The sequence below is a fragment of the Conger conger genome, chromosome 7 (genome assembly GCF_963514075.1).
Source record: "Conger conger chromosome 7, fConCon1.1, whole genome shotgun sequence".
Lineage (NCBI taxonomy): Eukaryota > Metazoa > Chordata > Actinopteri > Anguilliformes > Congridae > Conger > Conger conger.
The window spans coordinates 24,875,794-24,895,942 of NC_083766.1; the positions used below are offsets into that span (position 1 = coordinate 24,875,794).

The 20,149-nt window shown below is 47.3% G+C and overlaps 1 protein-coding gene across 1 annotated transcript in view; it reads right to left on the reverse strand.

Annotated features, from left to right (window-relative positions):
• LOC133132571 (serine/threonine-protein phosphatase 2A 55 kDa regulatory subunit B beta isoform-like) overlaps positions 1–18,728 on the reverse strand; it is a 68,537-nt gene extending 49,809 nt beyond the window's left edge. The window contains exon 1 of the mRNA XM_061248065.1: positions 18,365–18,728. Within this exon, the coding sequence (XP_061104049.1) occupies positions 18,365–18,509 (145 nt within the window). The 5' untranslated portion in view covers positions 18,510–18,728. The remainder of the gene's footprint in view (positions 1–18,364) is intronic.
• Between the last annotated feature and the right edge of the window lie 1,421 nt (positions 18,729–20,149).

The window sequence follows — 20,149 nt, forward strand, 5'->3', positions numbered from 1 at the left end:
TGCATTTGAATGGTTCAATTCAAATCTTCACTCTTTATTGTGAATAAATTGTCTGATTCCTTAAAAACGGATAATGGGACGCGACATTGACTGGCATTAGCTTAATTGGGACATGACTGTTCTGCTCTAAAAACGTGGCCTGTCGATACTTAATTTCCTGAGTACTTCCGGTGGAACTATTGAACCACGAAGCAGTATAATTTCCTCGTTTTTGAAACTGCTTCCTTTTTGTTCGTTTCCAGAAATGCGTAGCAAATTGTCATTGTACTTGATTCAATGGTGAAAAGGAAGTGAGCGATATGAATATATCCATTCGTGATGTTTAAAGCGTAAGCGCAGTTGTTAAAGCCAAAAGTTAGTTAGCAACGGCAGGACTTGGGGACAAGGGGAGGGTGGTGCCCTGTGCATCTTCTGTTTGTTCTCATGGTGACAGGAAGTGACTGGAAGATGTTGAGCCGATAAAGCTTTTCAGCTGGTAGAGGACTGGGGATAATGAAAACACCAAACGAAACGCAGGTAGTGAAATATATATTTCTGAACAAGGGTCGCAGCGGAGACGTGCGACCTCCTGTGTTTCAGCACCATGGAGAGCTCTCTGGTCTCCAAAGCCCTATTATAGGTCTACGCGATGCACTTTTCTCTGTGCAGCAAATGATAATAAAGCGATTGTGAGCTTAACCTAAAATTATATGTAATTACACTTGTTTTAGCCATCCATGTCAAGTCCTTATCTTGCTTCACATTTCGTACTTGGTCAGTGTTACTAATGACAAACTGGTGATATCGTTCCTTTAAAAAAAAAAAAGGCATCAGTGAGAGATGCTAAAACAGCTACCTACCCAGGAAGAAAAGCCTCGGCAGACAAAGTGCTATCCCCATCCCCTATCCCCCACCCCAGACCAAACTGGATTGAACAATATGCCTAGTTTCAACAGAACTAGAGAGAATATATTTTGGCAAAGAAACATTACTTTTCTTTAACAATATAGACTGTGTCTATAACAGTTCTGAAAACAGTAGAGTATTAAATCCGCAGCGGGTCAGCTGCAAGGCTGGATGCAGTGACCTACGTGTAGCCACCGAACATTCAACCAAGCATCTGATGTGCCAAGGCCTGGACGGAAACGAGGAGGAGGACCCGACTCTGTATACGTCAGTACAGTAAGCACGCGTTTGCTGGGAGGTTAACCCTTTACGATGTGACGTCACATATATACGATTCGAATATTCATCTAGAACACTGACTCAGAATTTTGAAAAGAAACATTTTTCAAAAACGGTTTGAAAAAAAGCAACAAGAGCGAAAGGAAGACACTTGATTTGGCAGCACTCTGAAAATGCTGTCACAATGCTGTATTGTTCTCAGTCAGCGCACTAACAATGTTCGCACCTATGAATCAAAACAGTTCTGTAGGCTTTTATAAATGTGAACAAAGCCCTGTTTCCTGTCATACCATCGGATGTCCGGCTGATTTTAGTCCTTCACAGTAACTTACTGGGAACCTTAGTAATTATATGTGGCATAGTTACACAAAAAGGCCTGTAGTATATGATGACACCAAATCACAAAGCATGCTCTATACGTTTCTACAGCCCCTTATGTAAAACATTCCATGAGTGGAACTCAGTATTTTTGCTATTGTCTCACAGCACCATCTGCTGTACAAATCAGGTCATTACAAGTGCTTACTGGCAGCATGACGTCACAAGACTGAACAGTGAAGTTTGATCTGTTAGTGAAATGCCTGGGGTTAACAGTAATTACGCTTTGTTCCCATTATTTACTATTCAGCTTCTGCATTATTGATTTTCTGGTTTGTAGATAATTAATGAACCAGCAGTTTATATGCTGAGCTGACAGAAAGGCAAACACAACTTCACATAGGAAACACACAGACACACAACACACACACCAGCCAATACTGTTATACTAGCATAGCATTATTGAATTTCAGTAAATAAAGCAGATTTATTTAAAATGCTACTTTTTATGATGTGATTGTTCTTTGAAGGATGCTATATATACATTGCATTTTTTTTTATTGATTTGTTTGTTTGTTATTTGTTAATTTGTTGTACTTATGTCGCTTTGGATTAAAAGTGTCTGCCAAATGACTAAAATGTAAATGTAAATGTAAATTGCATACAAAAGTAATCTGATGTAGCATCAGACAAAGTATTACAAGTTCAATAATTCATATTTATCTTCAAGGGAAACAAAATGAAACACATTCTCGAAAACAAAATTGCTTGCGATAGATGTTTCATTCCCGGAAAGCCAACTGGGCTATCAACAACTTGCTAAACAGCTAGTTACAATAAAAAACAAAGCATTTTGTTTCTCCTTGTCTTAATAAATTAACACTCCATACACAAAGCAAAATATAAACAAACTGGCTTATAGAACAACACTTGGGGAGTAATAATAATAATAATAATAATAATAATAATAATAATAATAATAATAATATTGATCATTCCAACACAAACGTCACGTCTTAGACTTGTGGTATATGCTGAGTAAAGGCGAAACGTTGAAGTGGGGTGTTCAAACAATCACCATAATGAGTTTCATAACGGGCCCAGGGAAGTCCTTGAGGTGTCTTGGGAAATGACTTGCATTACACAATTTATAACGCCGTGCCTGAGCCCACGCGTTTTTGAACTAGTTTCTAGTTTTTAATCAGAACGGACCGGTTCATTTCACATTGTACATCCGTGGCCGGCTGTCTCCGAGCTTTCCCAGGGGACGCAGCGGTTCTGTTCAATCATAGAAAAAGTGCAGTGTTAAGGAAAACCTGGAGAGCACACCGCTTCTATATTTAGCACAATGATCATTGTTTCCGGTATGCAAGGCCGGACTGCCAGACTGTGACACGCAGGGCATTTTTCACTCAGTGTACAGCAATGCGTAAACTGAAAACGTTTAATTTAAGCGGTTTGGTGAACATTTTTGACCCAGATTCAAAGGCGACTAATAACATTAAATGTTTTAGCCATCCAATCGAGGCAACCCAGCCTTTGGAGCCTCCGTGCGCGGCCTCGTGTAAATCTCACTTAAGCACGATCACGTCCCGCAGTCAGCGCGTATCGATCGGGCGCTGGAGATCGATGCGCACTGCAGGGTGTGCCGCGCGCTCTCTCGCTGTTTACCAGAGTAGGTCAGCGGCTGGAGCCACGCGGGCGGAACTGACAGCGCCCACAAGAACAGACAGTGGAACCAGACCACACGGGTGTGCCGTACAAGGCGGGGTAGACAGAACTCTGCTTTGCTCGCGTCTTTATCTCTGTTTTATCCTACCTTCTGCCTTGTTCGCTCTGTATTTTCCTTGCTCCATCAGTCGGAGAGTCTCTCTGCAGTCCCCATGGAGAAATCAAACGCTAATTATGAGAAAGCACATTTCAAAGCTCACTCCATTCAGGAAACAACTTTACAGGAAGCTGCGTGGGTTCTGTGGCGCCCAGAAGACTAACTCATGCAATAAGATAATATTGTTTTTGTAGAAGAATCAATAACCAATTATGACAGACAAGAGAAAAGTGCAACGGTGCAATGCATCCAGTAGTATTTGATTCTGTTGATTTCCCATTTTTAAACCACAATCACTTCATTCTTGATTATTTATTTGTGTTGTAAGATCACTATTATGTGGTGATTCGAATATTCATAATTGAACATTCTAATGCTGAAGTCTCAATCACTACTGGTAATTGAAAGCAGTGGAGTTCTACAACACTGACTGAGAATAATAAAAAATAAAATCATTACCCTTTGCTGTTCAAAGGGTTAAAAGTGTGAATGAGTGGTGGGAACAAACAAGCAGCCATACTTCACTGGTGCTCAGGTATACAGTGTCTCGAGACAAATCCCCACACATGTAAATAAAGAGAGAAAAATGTCCATGTGCAACTCTCGACCCCGCATTGCACGTGTGCACAGTGAGAGCAAATACATGTTGGCTAATTATCACCGTGGTTACACTCCACCGCTATCAGCCACTCTGGCAGAACTCATCGAGTCTCATTAAGAAGGCCTTATTGAGGGACGGCCAACGACGAGCGCGCACATTCTTTTCCTCCGAAGTCTCAGAGCAGCTGCGGTCGCCCCGTCTCCGTCTAGAGGCTGTAACGTTCAGAAGAATACCAAGTGATTGCAGCGGTCGCAGTGCGCGTGTGCTCAAGGCGGGGTGATAATCTTTTCCCGAGAAAAGCAGTAGGTACTGGTGCCAGAAGAACAGGTCATATATCAGTCTCTTACTGCAAGTAATATAATCCTAGTAAATGTGGAGGAGTCACAATAGCTAGTTTACATTATAAACGTGTTCTACTTTTCTGAGCCCAGAATCATCAAAGATAGGTGAAACAGAAAAGTAAGACAGTATGCACATTTCACAATAAAACCCAATCAAATCCGAGCATATGAAACTGACATACTTTTACATTTGGCCTTAACTTTGCCTAACCATTATATAGAGATAAGCTATTTTTCTTATAACAGTTTTGTACAGAAAAAGTGTACATGCTTATGTGGCAATTGGGCTTAAGACTTGACTTTTACAGGGTCTGTGTGTGTGTGTGTGTGTGTGTGTGTGCGTGCCTGTGTGTTTGTGCAGGTGAGACTGCATTTTCCAGAACTGTTTCAGAACAGAAAGTACCCATTCAAACTCACATGACACTAAATTACATGTTTAACAGGCAATAGTCCCCTGACATGACGGGCAGAACAAAATGGCTTCTCTTTATGTTCCGCTGTGAGGTTCGTGTAACAGCATGGCATTGTCCTACATCCAGTCCTAGAGACTGAATCGATGGCTATTTCTGTAACCACGTCCCCCTGCAGCCACCCTTTTATTGGACAGCAGACAAATCCCCATGTCAACAGTGAGCAGCACAAAGAGAATTACACAATGTTGTGTCTTTATTACCAACGACGCTGCCCCGGGGCGGACATACTGTACATTTCTCCCCGCTGTCCAATCCTGCTCCAGATGCACAAATCACCTGCTTCCCACAGATTCCCATTCATCCCCGCGCTGTGAAATCCCAGATCCCTAATCCCACAGGATCAAGTGGAGTGGGAGTGGGATGGGGGGGGGCGGTTACAACGGAATTGAAAAGAAAGATGAAAATCCCACGTTAGAGACAGCCGCACAGGGGGATTACGAGACCGGGGTTCAATTACACAGGAAGCCGTGAAATCTGCTTTTAAACCAGATTCTACAGCTATAATGACACACGTTTGCATGTGGACTGCAGTACATGCGTGGAAACCAGGACTTTCAAGTAGTCTGTCCTGCACTAACTCTAGCACTAACTGCAGGACAGATCTGCCCGAGAGAAAACATGTACAGAGGCCATGTGCAGAGGTCATGTACAGAGGTCATGTGCAGAGGTCATGTGCAGAGGCCATGTGCAGAGGTCATGTACAGAGGTCATGTACAGAGGTCATGTACAGAGGTCATGTGCAGAGGTCATGTACAGAGGCCATGTGCAGAACACTGTCATTTCATCCCTTTGGAAAATTGTTTTTTTTGGAAATGATTTTTCAAAATTCTAGAATTCTGTTGCTTTTGGTTACCAGCATTAGAATGCTCAGTTCAGAACACACCAATCAGATATTTGTCATCTTACACCTGAAAGGGTTAATCAGTTCTGAATCATGTATCATGGTTCCAAGGCTTTCAGGCCAGGCTTCTCTCTCTCTCTCTCTCTCTCTCTCTCTGCCACCCTGTCACCTGAGAAAGCCAACCTGGCCACACACCTCATGTCCATGCCACTTCATGTTATGCAAGCCAGCGTGCTGCAGAATGAGACCCCTTGACACCTAGTGGCAGGAGGCTGTACTGCACCCATCTGTGGCTGAGTCTCACAGACACCATGGCACGGAGACAGACGGCGCTGATCAAAACTTTGCTAAAGAAACGCGGAAAGGCCTACGCAACGGCTCATTAAAAACACACATATATTCATCAGCATTATGACACATTAAACATCCTGCCAGTCATGGGCATATCTGTTTTTATGGTGTCCTCAGATAGTTCATGTATTATTCACACAGCTCCACATTAATTGGCTGTGCCCTGAACACAAGCATCCTCTCTGCCAAACTGTGAGCACTTTGATCACGAAATCAATGTTGTTTCAACGACCTCTTCCGTTCAGTCCCAGGTGTGCACTGGGTACTGGAACCCGAGTCCAATGGGGAAGACGAGAGGGTGACGGCATTCTCCCCGGGGGCCATGAGGGGGTCACATGGCCCTTCTGGAGGGGTCAGCTGTTGCCCGCTAAACACAGAATGAAACCACACGAGACTCCTGCAGACCTGGGTCGATGAGGTAATTGTTTCGGATTCTAATGCATTCCTAGGCTTTGCTGAGCTGGTCTGGTGTATTGGAACCTATGAAATACTCTCAAAAAGGTGCAGACTCAATGCTGGTCCTCTTCATTGGCTCAACTGCACCAGGCAAGATCAAGCACAAAAAGATGACAATCTCCTGGTTCTCTGTCTGCACGCCATGACGTACTGTTTTTTAAAGACACACAGATGCACATTCACATGCCTATATGGGGTCCAAAGTGATGGTAGTGAGTCAGATTGGCCCCTATGCTGATGCACAGGAGTGCCGTGGGCTGATGTAAACGCCAGAATAGAAACCCTACCAATATTCACACTTCACAGGGATGAGAATATTAATGTTAAAAGTTATAACCATGCATTGTTTCCGCGGCTGGGCTGTAATTGGCGCAGTTCAGCTCCCGGGTTCAGTGCTCCACGGTAACGCCCCAGTGAGCAGGACAGGATATTCAGTAAAACTCTGTTAATCCACCAGGGAGAGAGCTGCTGTCCTTGGTGCTGAAAATGTTCAGCTCTGTGGGGATTCTTTCACTGTGGGGAGGTAAAATGTTCGATATTCCATGGTGACTTAAGGTCCATTTCAGCATATGCATATGAAGCATATAATGTGTACACACACACACGCTTACAAATATACCCACCCACTCACATACACAGGCACAGCCACACACACACACACACACACACAGACACACACCCACACATGCACACACACACACACACACACACACACACACATACACACTCACACACACACACACACAAATACACACTCACACACCCACTCACACATGCACACACACACACCCACACACTCACACACACAAACACACACCCACACACACACATACACACCCACATACACACATACACACTCACACACACACATACAAATACACACTCACACACCCACTCACACATGCACACACACACACCCACACACTCACACACATCCACACACACACATGCACACTCACACACACACATACACACCCACACACACACATACACACTCACACACACACACACATTCACACACACACACACACACATACAAATACACACTCACACACCCACTCACACATGCACACACACACACCCACACACTCACACACACAAACACACACACCCACACACACACATGCAAACTCACACACACACATACACACTCACACACACACACACAGTCCCATTCATCACTGCTGACTCCCAGGGGAAGGGCTCTTGTAAACCTCCTCCAGAGTGTTTCTGCAGCTGCAGTCATCTCTGCTGAGCACTGCAGGCTAGAATAGATCTCAGAACAAAAGCCTCCTCTTCACTTCTGACCTGTCACATCCAGTATCTGTGTTACTGCAACGTATAGCACTCTCCGCTGTGGAGAGGAGCTAGGGAACACACACACACACACACACAGGGCCTGTCTCTACACTGCACTCAGTACAGACCAGCAGCAGTTACTCTCAACTGCACACAGTCCAGTTACTAGAGCAGCTGTGTTCACAGACAGTTGATGCCAGTGAGCAGCTGTGTTCTGCTTCTCTACACTGCAGATGGTGGTAGCCACAGTTAGCCTACATTGCATCTGATCTCAATGACCATCAGCATTCTCACTCACGCTATCTATACTGAGTCCAGTGACAGCACACTGCAAACCACTACATTTACCCTTTAATGTGTGAGGTCACAAAAGCAGTATGTGATTAGAATTCTCTTCGCTGAACATTCCAATGCTGATATAACAATCACTACTGGCGAGTTCTAGAACACTGACTTAGAATTTTGAAAAAAAAAAAAAACATTCCATGAAAGCTGCTCTTCAAAGGGTTACACAGCTGCATGCACTGGGGCTCTGCACTGCAACCCCCCCAGTGAGCAAGTTTTATTCTGAGGAACAGGCACAAACTAAACTAAATTTCACAGAAAACCACAGGCAGACGAGCAGCAATTACACTAAAACTAGAGCAGAAATCTCTGTTGCACTTTGAGCGGGAGATAAAGGGTAATAACACGCTGCTAAGAATGCGCTTGTCTGAACGTCCCCCGGAGTATGTGTCACTTTAAACAGAAAGGGAGAACAAAGTAACTATTACGCCGAAATCAAGGGGTGTCAGAGCCGCAAAGTGCGGCAGAACTCTCGGCTGTGTCGACAGGAACGCGCTTTCGCGTTCCAGGATCCCCCTCAGACGTCAATGAGGAAGAGGAAGACCCGTTTGAGCGCTAAAATGTTCGCCGCTAATCAGGCATTTAGCCCGTCGCTCGTTCAACTGCCGAACAACAATAGAAGCCCATTCAGGCTGAGAGTGTCAGCGCGCTGTATCTTCAACGCCCCTGCTGCTAACTCAGCCACAAGTCTCTCCACTAAAAATACCTGTGAAAAGTGGCGGAGGTTCCATTTCCTGTGACTCATCCACCCCCCCCCCCGAAAAGTCTTCTTCTCCCCCCGACAGGACCGGGAGCTCGCCCACGTTTAAAACACCTGTCCTCGCTTCTCAATGTCCTTTCATATGCAAATATGGCACCGCCCCCTCCCCCATGGCCACACCCACCTGTCATGCACCAGCAGCCAATAGGCTAGTGGCTGAGGTGCTTCCAGTGGGACCTGGAAGGTTGGTGGTTCAAGCCCTGGTGTAGCTGCAATAAGATCCGCACACAGCCCTTGAGCAAGGCCCTTAACCCTGCATTGCTCCAGGGGGAATAGGTTCCAGCTTGGTCTAATCAACTAAGTCACTTTGGATAAAAAGCATCAGCTAAATAACTGTAATGCAATATAATACACATTCATAACATAGCATCATAATGAGAACAGGCCATTCAGCCCAACAACAGTGCTCAGTTTAGCCACAAAGCAGAGCGTATCCAACCCCAGAGTTTCTGAATTTCTCCAGCCCCCTGCTGTCTCACTGCCTCTCCCACAGGGACGCCGTCGGGAAAAAGATGGCCGCCCTCCGGGCCAGGGCTTGGTGTTAACGGCGCAGAAATGTGGACAGCGCACGATGACAGAGGGGTCCTCTGCTGGGACCTGAGAGCGTGGAGATGAGATAAGAGCTCTGATCCGATAAGGTCCGCTCGCGCGCGGGAACGGAATGCCAAACGGGCCGTTTCCCCGCGGGGCCCCTCTCCCGTCGGGCCCCTCTCCCGTGGGTGTGAAGAGCAGGGGGACGCACGCACACATTTGGCAGACGCTCTTATCCAGAGCGACGTACAGTTGAATAGACTAAGCAGGAGACAGTCCTCCCCTGGAGCAATGCAGGGTTAAGGGCCTTGCTCAAGGGCCCAACGGCTGTGCGGATCTTATTGTGGCCACACCGGGATTAGAACCCCTGACCTTGCGTGTCCCAGTCCTTTACCTTAACCACTATGCTACAGGCGAGGGGCAGAGCCTCCGGCCCCAGCCAGCGCACTGTATGACATGAGGGGGCACGTGTTTCAGAGCCCTGCGGACACACTCACGTCCACACCTCTGGGCCCGCACTCAAACCGTGCAAAACCCTCTACGATAGCGCTGCATGAACGGGCATAAACTAACCAACTACTGAGGAGTTAATCTGTACAGCTTCATTACTGTATTTGTACATCACAATTTGTGCTAACAATTACATTCCAATTCATGGAACATCACTGTAAAGTGTGACCACCAAACCCTCCAGAATCTGAACATTAACTTGGATAAAAAGCGCTATAAAAATGCAGTCCATTCTTCTTCTTCTTCTAATATTATTACGTTAATTACTTTCACACAGAACACACTTATCCAGAGCAACCAACCTGCTCTTTTTTTCTACATGCTATCCATTTTTGTACACAGCTGGATATTTTATTAAAGCAGTCGTGGTTAATTACTTCTCTCATGGGCTCAACAACATTACACTAGCGCCCCACATGGGCACTGAACCCATCACTTCTAAACTGTTCCTCATATAATCTAATGCCCCCTGATGTCAGTGTAATAAACAACGCTCCACGCGCTTATGAATGGCACCATGGGGGATCACCAGAGCTGAATAGCCATTGGCCAAACACCGTGCTGTCCATTACAGTGATCCAGATACAGACTGCTAGAATGCGTGTTTAAATAAGGCTTCTCTTGCCCCTTGTGGTGTGTGTGTGTGTGTGTGTGTGTGCTATATGGCTAGTAGGAAAGGGCAGGGTGAGGGATAGTAATGAGTCTTGTGGGTTGGGAGGTGGAGGTGGTGGCCATTCTGTCCTCTCATTCTCCCACGCCATCTGGGAAAGGCCAGACTCCCATAAAACCGGGGCAGTGATGTCACACTCAGAAATAAAGGTACAAAAAGCACCTAAAAAAGTATGAATGCATGTCACTGGAGCAGTGCCCTATAGGTGCATAAAACTGCACCCCTAGCCACCGAGCAGAAAAGGTACAAATGAGAACATTACCGTACTTACAGGGTACATTTGGACCCTGCCCAAACTCCCATAAAACCAATGGGGCAGTGATGAAACGGTGATGTCACAGTGATGTTACGGATCCTGCAGTGCTGACTGAACTGATCTTCTACAGAACATCTTCCCGCTCAGATCAGAGGAGGTCAAGCTGATGATCAGATTCTCTAGCGGGTGCCCAGAGCAGGCAGCCTGTTTATCTTCTGCAGGTTGTGTAACACCCTTGCTGCGCACCGACTCACATCTCTGTACGGGGAGATCGCTAGAAAAATAAACTGTATTTCTGTACAAGGGCGGGCAGCACCGTGGGCTCTGAGTCACGGACCTGGACAGAACTCCTTCTGAAACACGCGTTCCCTCTCCAGTTGCTGCGTGTGAGAACAGTTGACAGCTGATCACATGGACGTGGTGAAAGCCGTATTTCGCAGAGATCTGCGTGTTTGTGACCCGCAGGAAAAAAGCCGTAAGGCACAAAATGGCCGACAGCGCAACGGACCGGCGTTTGAGATTACCGCATTATGCAGGGGAAGGTACGGCACCTTAAAGAAGACGAACGGGGGCACCCCTGCGTTTTTAAAATATGGACCAATCAAGTTCTCACAGAGGTCCCCTGTGCCAGAATACACATGTTGTTTACGTCCCCACTGAGAAAGGCTCCGCTGACGCACGAGAACGAGTTCAGCACAGTACCCTGGGGGGAGGAGGGGGGATTTCAAGATGTGACACATCTGTACAGTGCCCTGCTGAAAGCTCAAACTAGGTTCTCAAACAGCCAGTAGCTGGTTGACCGGTTTACACCAGCTAGACCAGCTTTATGACCAGCTTGGCAATGCTGGTTGACCAGCTCATACCCAGCTAGACCAGCTTTATGACCAGCTTGCCAATGCTGGTTGACCAGCTCATACCCAGCTAGACTAGCTTTACGACCATCTTGACTAGCTCAACGTTCAAGCTGCTCAAGCTGGCACGGGGTGAGCTTCAGACGTACAGAGCAATGTGCCACAACACCCGACACAAGCTGGGAGCCCTTAGAACAACACGAGTCCGGCGAGCTGACCACACGCCTGGCTGAAGCCCGCCGTATTTCCTCCATATTTATTTTTCTCAAGCATTCGGTCACGGTCTGTGGGCAGGCATTTCACCGCTCTCTCGTGCTTTCTCTGTTTATCCCTGCGCTCTCCCTCTTCTCGATGCTTTATCTTCCTCTATTTCCCTCCTTCATTCCAGCCTCGGTCTCAGCTAGTCACAGTTCCCTCCCTCCTCTCTCTCTCTCTCTCTCTCTCCCTCTCTCGTTCTGTCGCTCGCTCTGACGCCTTTCACCCTTTACTGTACTTACAACCTTCCCCACTCTTCCTCATCAGGCCCATCTCTTCAGACACCTCCCCCCCATCAGCTGCTCCCCCGGGGGGGGGGGGGGTACAGGCATGGCTAACCTTGGAGGACAGAGCTCCATGGGGGAAAGCCTGTCAGATAGTCATTAATATCCCTGCTGCACATCCCCACTGCAGCCAAGACATCACAACACCGCACCAGGGGGTTTATGGGTTTAATGTCATCTCCTCCGGGGTCATATACATGCAGCCCAGCCCTGGAACAGGTTCAGAGACCAGCGTGTTTTTGAAGAATAATTGTGGTTACCCAGCCAAATACTGATAGTTGAACCTTCCTAAGTGAAGACATTGTTATTTCTATTATTTGTTTATTGGTATACACTTGTTTTGTTTGCATTATTCAATGCACAGTAATTTGCCATTACATACGTATAGTGTATTCTTTTGTATTTTTGCAGCATTTTCTGAAGAGAAAGGTTCTGAATGACAATATTAATTGTTTGCGATTAAATCAGACGTGGTCAATTCTCTGTGAGAGTGTCAAAAGTTCATTTTTACCCTATGAATTGTGAAAGTGTAAATATGCCGTGGCCTCTGAGTTTTCCCCTGAGCTGTGTCTCCACCAGCCCGTGTTTCTATTCATGTGCTGAATATTTACTGAAACAGTCCAGGTTCCGCACCGCACTCAGGGTTTCCATGGCAGCACTCCCCCACCCGGGAGTTAAACCTGCAAACCTGAAAAGTCACAAAAAGCCAAAGTTCTTCAGCCACCACTGCAGTACTCTTATTACTGCCGCTGTTCCTCTGCACAACACTCCGCCATGACTCGCCTTCCCCCATCCTGCGCCCGCCTGCCAACCCCCGCATGAACACAGCCCGAACGCAACCCAAACGCAACCCAACGCAACCCAAACACAACCGAAACCAAACCCAAACGCAACCCAAACGCAACCCAAACACAACTGAACACAACCCGAACGCAACTGAACGCAACCTGAATGCAACCCAAACACAACCGAAACCAAACCCAAACGCAACCCAAACACAACCGAAACCAAACCCAAACGCAACCCAAACACAACCGAAACCAAAACCAAACGGAACCCAAACACAACTGAACGCAACCCAAACACAGCCCAAACGCAACCTGAACGCAAACCCAACCCAACCCAAACTCAACCCAAACTCAACCCAAACGCAAACCCAACCCAACCCAACCCAAACTCAACCCAAACGTAAACCCAACCCAACCCAAACACAGCCCAAACCCAACCCGAACGCAACCCAAACGCAACCCGAACTCAACCCAAACGCAACCCAAACGTAACCCGAAACTCAGGAACGAGCGGTTGTAGGAGTGTAGGATCAGACTCCTCATGCCACCCCGAGACAGGACAGCCTGAAAGCCAGGCACCACAGCCTGGCAGCAGCTCCCTGTGTGAGGCGAAGGGAGCTCTTATTTATTTATTTATTCACTGTATTTGTGTTTCCCCTCTGCGGAGAGCACAGCTCAGCCGGAGCCTCACAGACCGCTCCATGGGAGGGGAGGGAGGGACAGAGAGAGGGAGGGAGGGAGGGAGGGATAGAGAGAGGGAGAGGGGCCGCCCGTGCAGACCAGGCCAGAGCGGCGTCACACCAGATTAACCCAAAAACAACACCAGCTCCTCTTATACCTCCATCCCCCAGAGAGAGAGGGAGGGAGGGAGAGAGAGAGAGAGGGAGGGATAAAGAGAGGGAGAGGAGGGAGGGACAGAGAGAGGGAGAGGGAGGGATAGAGAGGGAGAGGGAGAGGATGGAGGGACAGAGAGAGGGAGAGGGAGGGATAGAGAGGGAGAGGGAGAGGATGGAGGGACAGAGAGAGGGAGAGGGAGAGGGAGGGATAGAGAGGGAGAGGGAGAGGGAGAGGAGGGAGGGACAGAGAGACGGAGAGGGAGAGGGAGACGGAGGGATAGAGAGGGAGAGGAGGGAGGGACAGAGGGCGATAAAGTGGGGGAGGGAGAGAGAGGCAGAGGGAGCGAGGGAGAGAGAGAAAGGAAGAGAGAGAGAGCAATTGTAGCCTCCGTCTGACACGGGAGAAGGAAACTCTACCCACTCTCTCTCCCCGGTCTCCAGTCTCCATGGCGATACAGGCCCTATCGATCCCCGGCCTTTTTTGCGAGACGTCCGATGGCGCGGCCCCTCTCAGGACGCGCGGCGTGTGACAGCAGGGATCCGTCTCTCGGCTTCCCCTGACGCTGACCTCGGGAGGGAGAGCCACGACGATAACAGGCCGGAGACGGGGGGAACAGCGCCCGTCAGAGTGAGGCTAGGAGACGGAGCGACGCCCCCACATTCAGGGGACCCCTCAGGGGGGGTTCTGCAGGCGGGGACTGGGGGTGCATGTATAGCAGGATACCCCCCCCCCCCCCACACACACACCTCCCTGCGGTGGCCAAAAATCAGCCCAAAGCGGCATGGGAGAGCAACAGACCCCTCACCCCCCCTTCTTCACATCACCACATCCTCCCCATGCCCCCCCCAGGTCTGGCACCGCTCCGTCTCCTTGGCGATGATCAGCCACACATCTGCCACTTTCCGCACCCCTCCCCCCAGCCCCCGGCCTCTTCAGGCCGAGCCCACAGTCCTCCCTCACATATAAATTCAGGTCAGTTGTGCTACTCTCACAGCTCATTTACTTCCTCTGAAGTGGCCAGAAAGAAAAGGAAAACAGCACTTAATTCTGGCCCAGTGGATCCTCCTTACACAGCCAGCCAATGGGCTGATACCTGCCCACTGGATCCCTCTCACTCAGCCAGCCAATGGGCTAATACCTGGCCACCGGATCCCTCTCACTCAGCCAGCCAATGGGCTGATACCTGCCCACTGGACCCCTCTTACACAGCCAGCCAATGGGCTAATACCTGGCCACCGGATCCCTCTCACTCAGCCAGCCAATGGGCTGATACCTGCCCACTGGACCCCTCTTACACAGCCAGCCAATGGGCTAATACCTGGCCACCGGATCCCTCTCACTCGGCCAGCCAATGGGCTGATACCTGCCCACCGGATCCCTCTCACTCAGCCAGCCAATGGGCAGATACCTGCGCACTGGATCCCGCTCACTCAGCCAGCCAATAGGCTGATGCTGGAAGCGTTATTTCCTCCAGTAGCAGCCGGCTGCAGCTGTTTCCCGTTCCCTTCAGCGTAAACGGCCGTGCTCAGTCATGCGTTGCGCTCGCCTCGATTGTTGGAAAGCCTCGGCGAGGCTCATTTGTCAGAGAAGCGCCTTGGCTACGCTTTAGCTTCCAGCTCCAAAAAGCCAGCACACTCCGAATAGCATTTCACACGCCTGCTACATCCAGAGGCTCAACATGAAGCAACCTTCTGTCACTGCTTCTGCCGTCGCTTCTGCCACTGTTACATCAGAGGAAAGAGCAAGCCATTAACACGATTTGAATGCATGGTCTTATTAGTCCCTTGAGAATAGTATATGCTTGTAAAGGAAATACCTGGAAATATAACCCACCCTCTGGACCCCGGAAACACACACACACACACCACAACATACACAGATACGCACACACACAAACATGCATTCACGCATGCATGCAGGCACACACACACACACACACACACACACCACATACACAGTCATGGTCCCCAGTACAGAGGGGATCTAGAGGCAGAAAAGAGGATGATTAAGAAGAAATCCCTGAAGAATCATTTCTTCCGCTTAAGCACATAATTTGCCCAAGAAAATTGCTTACCCTGTTTGAAGTTAAAATGGTGGCTAATTATATTATGTAACAGCTGTATTTTTTCCTAAAATGTTTTTTTTTACTAGCAGCAGTTGTCAATTCTGCATAATTTGTGCTTCATTTGTCTGTCGGCTCTAGTTTGTTGTAGCTTAATGATAATAATAAAAAGGATGTTTATTTATAGAGCACTTTTAACACTTTTTATGCGGAGTAAGAGAAAGCAGGAGAGGGGCTGAGAAAACAACAGATGTTCAGGGGTAGGCTCGATTCCGTTCCCTTTCAATCAATGCGGGACAAGAATTGAAATTCGACTCATGAATAGTAAAACGGCCAAAATGTTCTTTGATGTTTTGTTTTTAGCACATGAACTGAATTCCTAAATTAGCTGAATCGAACCTGAACTGATCCCAAACCCCGACCGATATGCAGTATACCATGAGATGGTTATATTACCGTAACATAACACAAGCAATGCAAAATAAAGGATGAACAATAAAGGCATGACTTAAATTTAAAAACACATGGAAAGAGTAAGAAATGAAACATTTGACTAATATAACATTAGGAGAGAGATTATGGTAAGAAACACGTGAACATCAACAAAAAGACAAAAAAATAGTTTTTAAATATTTTCTTTAAATTAGAAATAGAGTCATTAGCACTAGATTTGGAATTCTATGGACTCCTTTTTGTTCAGCGGTGTCAAACTGAATTCCCAGGGGGCTGCAGTGTCTGCAGGCTTTAGTCATTTCCTTTCAATCAGCTGCCAGTTAGGGCCTTTAGGACAAGGTGTGACGCCAATCAGCGACTAACAGCAGGACTGCCCAATCACCTGCCATGGAGGGCAGGGAGCAGGAAGATTTTCATTCCAACCAATCACGCCAGCTGATTTCACTAATTAACACACCTTCAAACAGAGAGGAAGGAACTAATTGGTGAAATCAGCTGGAGTGGCGATTGGTCGGAATGAAAACCTGCATACCCTACATGGCACGTGATTGGGCACCGCTGGTTTGCAGTAAGTGAACCTCTGGGGTCCGGAACACCCCGAAACCCACCAGCCACCGTGGCCCAGCAGGACTGGAGCTTGACTCAGAAACGGCGCTGTAGAACTGTTATGTCACCATCGATACACCTGCTCACTCACACAGGCCAGAAAGCCTACAGGCAGACATATGTGAACACTAGTCAGCTTGTAAGGCAAGGCAGTGATAAGTAATAAAACAGAAACTTATGTACTGAAACCCACTGGCACCGTGCCCTTTAATTTCTCTCTAAAAAGTGCTCTTCCAAACCCACACATCAACGCTTACTTTGAGCTGAATCACAGACGTTTTAGCTTTTTTTCCCACAACACAACATTGCTTCATTGGCTTGCTTGGCAGCTAAATCAATCCAAAACAAATTATATAAAGCAGTGTTATCCATTCACACTGCCAAATTGTACTGGAAGTAATAATTATTGTATGTGTTAATACCGCCAGATGTGTACTGCAGCAATGGCAATTAAGAGGCCCAGTTCAAGCAGAGGTGCCCTTCTCTGGAATTCAAACCAGCAGCCTCCTTCATCGTACGACTTGTTTCCCAACCTTTATTCCAGCCAAATGAAACTGGCAGTTAGGGATACCGGGCTGGGCGAAGCGCCGCTCCATCAATGGGGTTTCTGGGGCGAAATCAGCAGATCACGTGATTCTCACTCTCCATCACTCGGCATGAATGGCCAGTTCTGTTCTCGTGAGTAACAAGGTCTTCTCTGGGAGCCCTTGGAGCGAGGCGACAGTAAGAAGGTTTTAGCGCATCTGTTTATCTTGTTAATTAACTTCCACGTCTGTGTTTTGAAAGCGATCAATTTGAAGTGCAATCAACGTGTAAGCGTTAGTAATATTTTGGTGCAAAAACAAACGCATATTCTGTTCCGTCATATTGTCAAATTAACATACCTACAGAGAACCAACTTTAAAGTTCGGCTTCATATGCATGGAGTGGAACAATTCCACGTGTTTTGAGTTCATGACCAAAATAACCTCTGCGTGTCTTCGTCACTCTTTTTAAAGGGGAGGGGGAGGGGATAACTAGTTATAAAGCTACCTCGTGATACACAGCACGGGATCTCTGGATGGGGGCGTATGAAGTATCTTACGGCCTGTCGTTGACTGCAAGACTGAAGATGTTTATCCAGTACCTCTGACCCGTTATAATCTTCATCTTTGCATTTCTTGGACTGTGAGTTGTTGCAGCTTCACCGGCGCATAATTAAACATCAATAATGCAACCATGGTAAACACAATCCCACACTATCCACAGCACAGACCTGAAAATAATACTGGCTCATATGTCAACTTAATGATCTCTATCCAGTAGCCCGGGGGCAGACAGGACTTGGCATATGGGCCCGATTGGCTTGGGTTTGGACACAAGTCTCTAATGCCTAATTTCCCCAGTGTTAACCTCAGTCTCTGCTGCCTAATTTCAATTATCTCTCTTTAAAAAACAATCTGTCTAAAACACACACACACACACGACGGATCTCGCTGTCCTACCTTCCGTGTGGCAGCTGGAGGATAGGATGGTGCTCGGGGGTCGGAAGAGGTAAGGCAGGTAGCGGGAAAAACATTTCATCTTTTTTTCTGTTGTCTTTTTTTTGGTTAGCACCAACGCATTACTGTGTAGGCTAGTCCACAACATGAAGAGCTCTTCGACAACACGGAGAAAGAGGGAAGGCTACGGCTTCCAGTTTTCAGCGAGCTAACGGCGGCATCACTTTTGATTCAGCGGATGCGAATGCGAATCATTTCAAAGGCGAAAGCTTCGCTGCAACCGCAGCCGCGCTGGGTGGAGAGGTGCGATGTCTGCGCGCGGCTGCACTCCGGTTCACCATGCTTCCGGCTCCCTTTCGCCGGCAGGACGCGAGGACGGGCTTTTTCCAGCAGAGAGACAGAGAGAGAGAGAGGGATGGAGGAGGGAGTAGAGAGGAGGGGTTGCTTTGAATACTGCTTGCGGCGGCACTGTCGTGTAAAAGCATCGATCGCTGCCACTGTTTCAGCCGTGAAGTTTTCAGTCCCAGTGTTAACCGACCCTCCCCCCGTGCTCTCTCTCTCTCTCTCTCTCTCTCTCTCTCTCTCTCTCTCTCTCTCTCTCTCTCTCTCTCAGATGATACACACATAGGCAACTGGTCACACATACACTCAGTGAGCACTTTATTAGGTATTTATTAGACTTATTTTTTAGACGTATTAGGCTACAGCAGCAAAAGAACGTCTAACGTCTATGTACTCTGTGTGTTCAGAGATGCTCTTCTGCATACCACTGTTGTAATGCTTGGTTATTTGCGTTACTGTCACATTCCTGTCAGCTTCAACCAGTCTGGCCCTTCTCCATTGACCTCTCTCTCATCAACAAGGATGAAAGCGTCAGCCAAATGGCATGTGATGTAATGTAATAATACATTACAGGACCATTTTCTATCAGGTTAATCTAGTCTCAAAAAAGATGGCACACACATCAGTGCAGTCAGTAGTTATAAAGCCAGACATCGAATCATAAATATCAGCCAAAGCCCAACCTGAAACCCCTCAAATGTATTGTGCACAAGGTTCCCAAGGTTAACCTGTTCATCCAGGCCTCAAATGTTCTGTTGATACCTCCAGATGTTATGGATGTTCTGGTTCTCACAGCCTACTCTGAGAATTTTATACATGCCGTCCGTGTGTCTGTCTGTGTGTCTGTCCGTGTATCTGTCTGTGGAAAGAGTAACTGGAGAATTAGACATCTGGCATCTGTTCTTGGGATGTCTGGTTTGAATGTTGACTCAACTGCTGGAGTTGAGTCAACAAATAAAGCTGTTACTGGAAAAACAAAACCAGTTTTTCCAGTAACAGAGTATGTAAGAGTATGTACGAATAAGGTGGCATATTTTAATATGTTATTGTCACAGGCAGCATCTATCTGACAAGGCAAAATCATGTGTTTCGGCTTGTAATCAAGCAGCAACCCAAGGGTCTTTTAAAGTAGATCCCTCATAATAAGATAATACTTGCATTTGTGTAACCTAAAAAGTGTTAGATTTTCCACTCAAAAAACAACCCCAGCCATTTCATGAATAATCTTAGCTTGAAATGTATTGGATATCATTATCAGTCAACAGGCAAGAGTAGTGCGGGTTTGGAAATAATCCCTGCCGCCACCCCATTCAGGTGACTTCTCTGTGCAGATTGTAGTCTGGGGACACTACAAGGAAGCATGGCACAGTTTGAATGAAAGTATATCATTTGGGCCATCTGGGAATAGAATAGCCATGTCCATTAAAGGATGAAGACGGAAGGGTG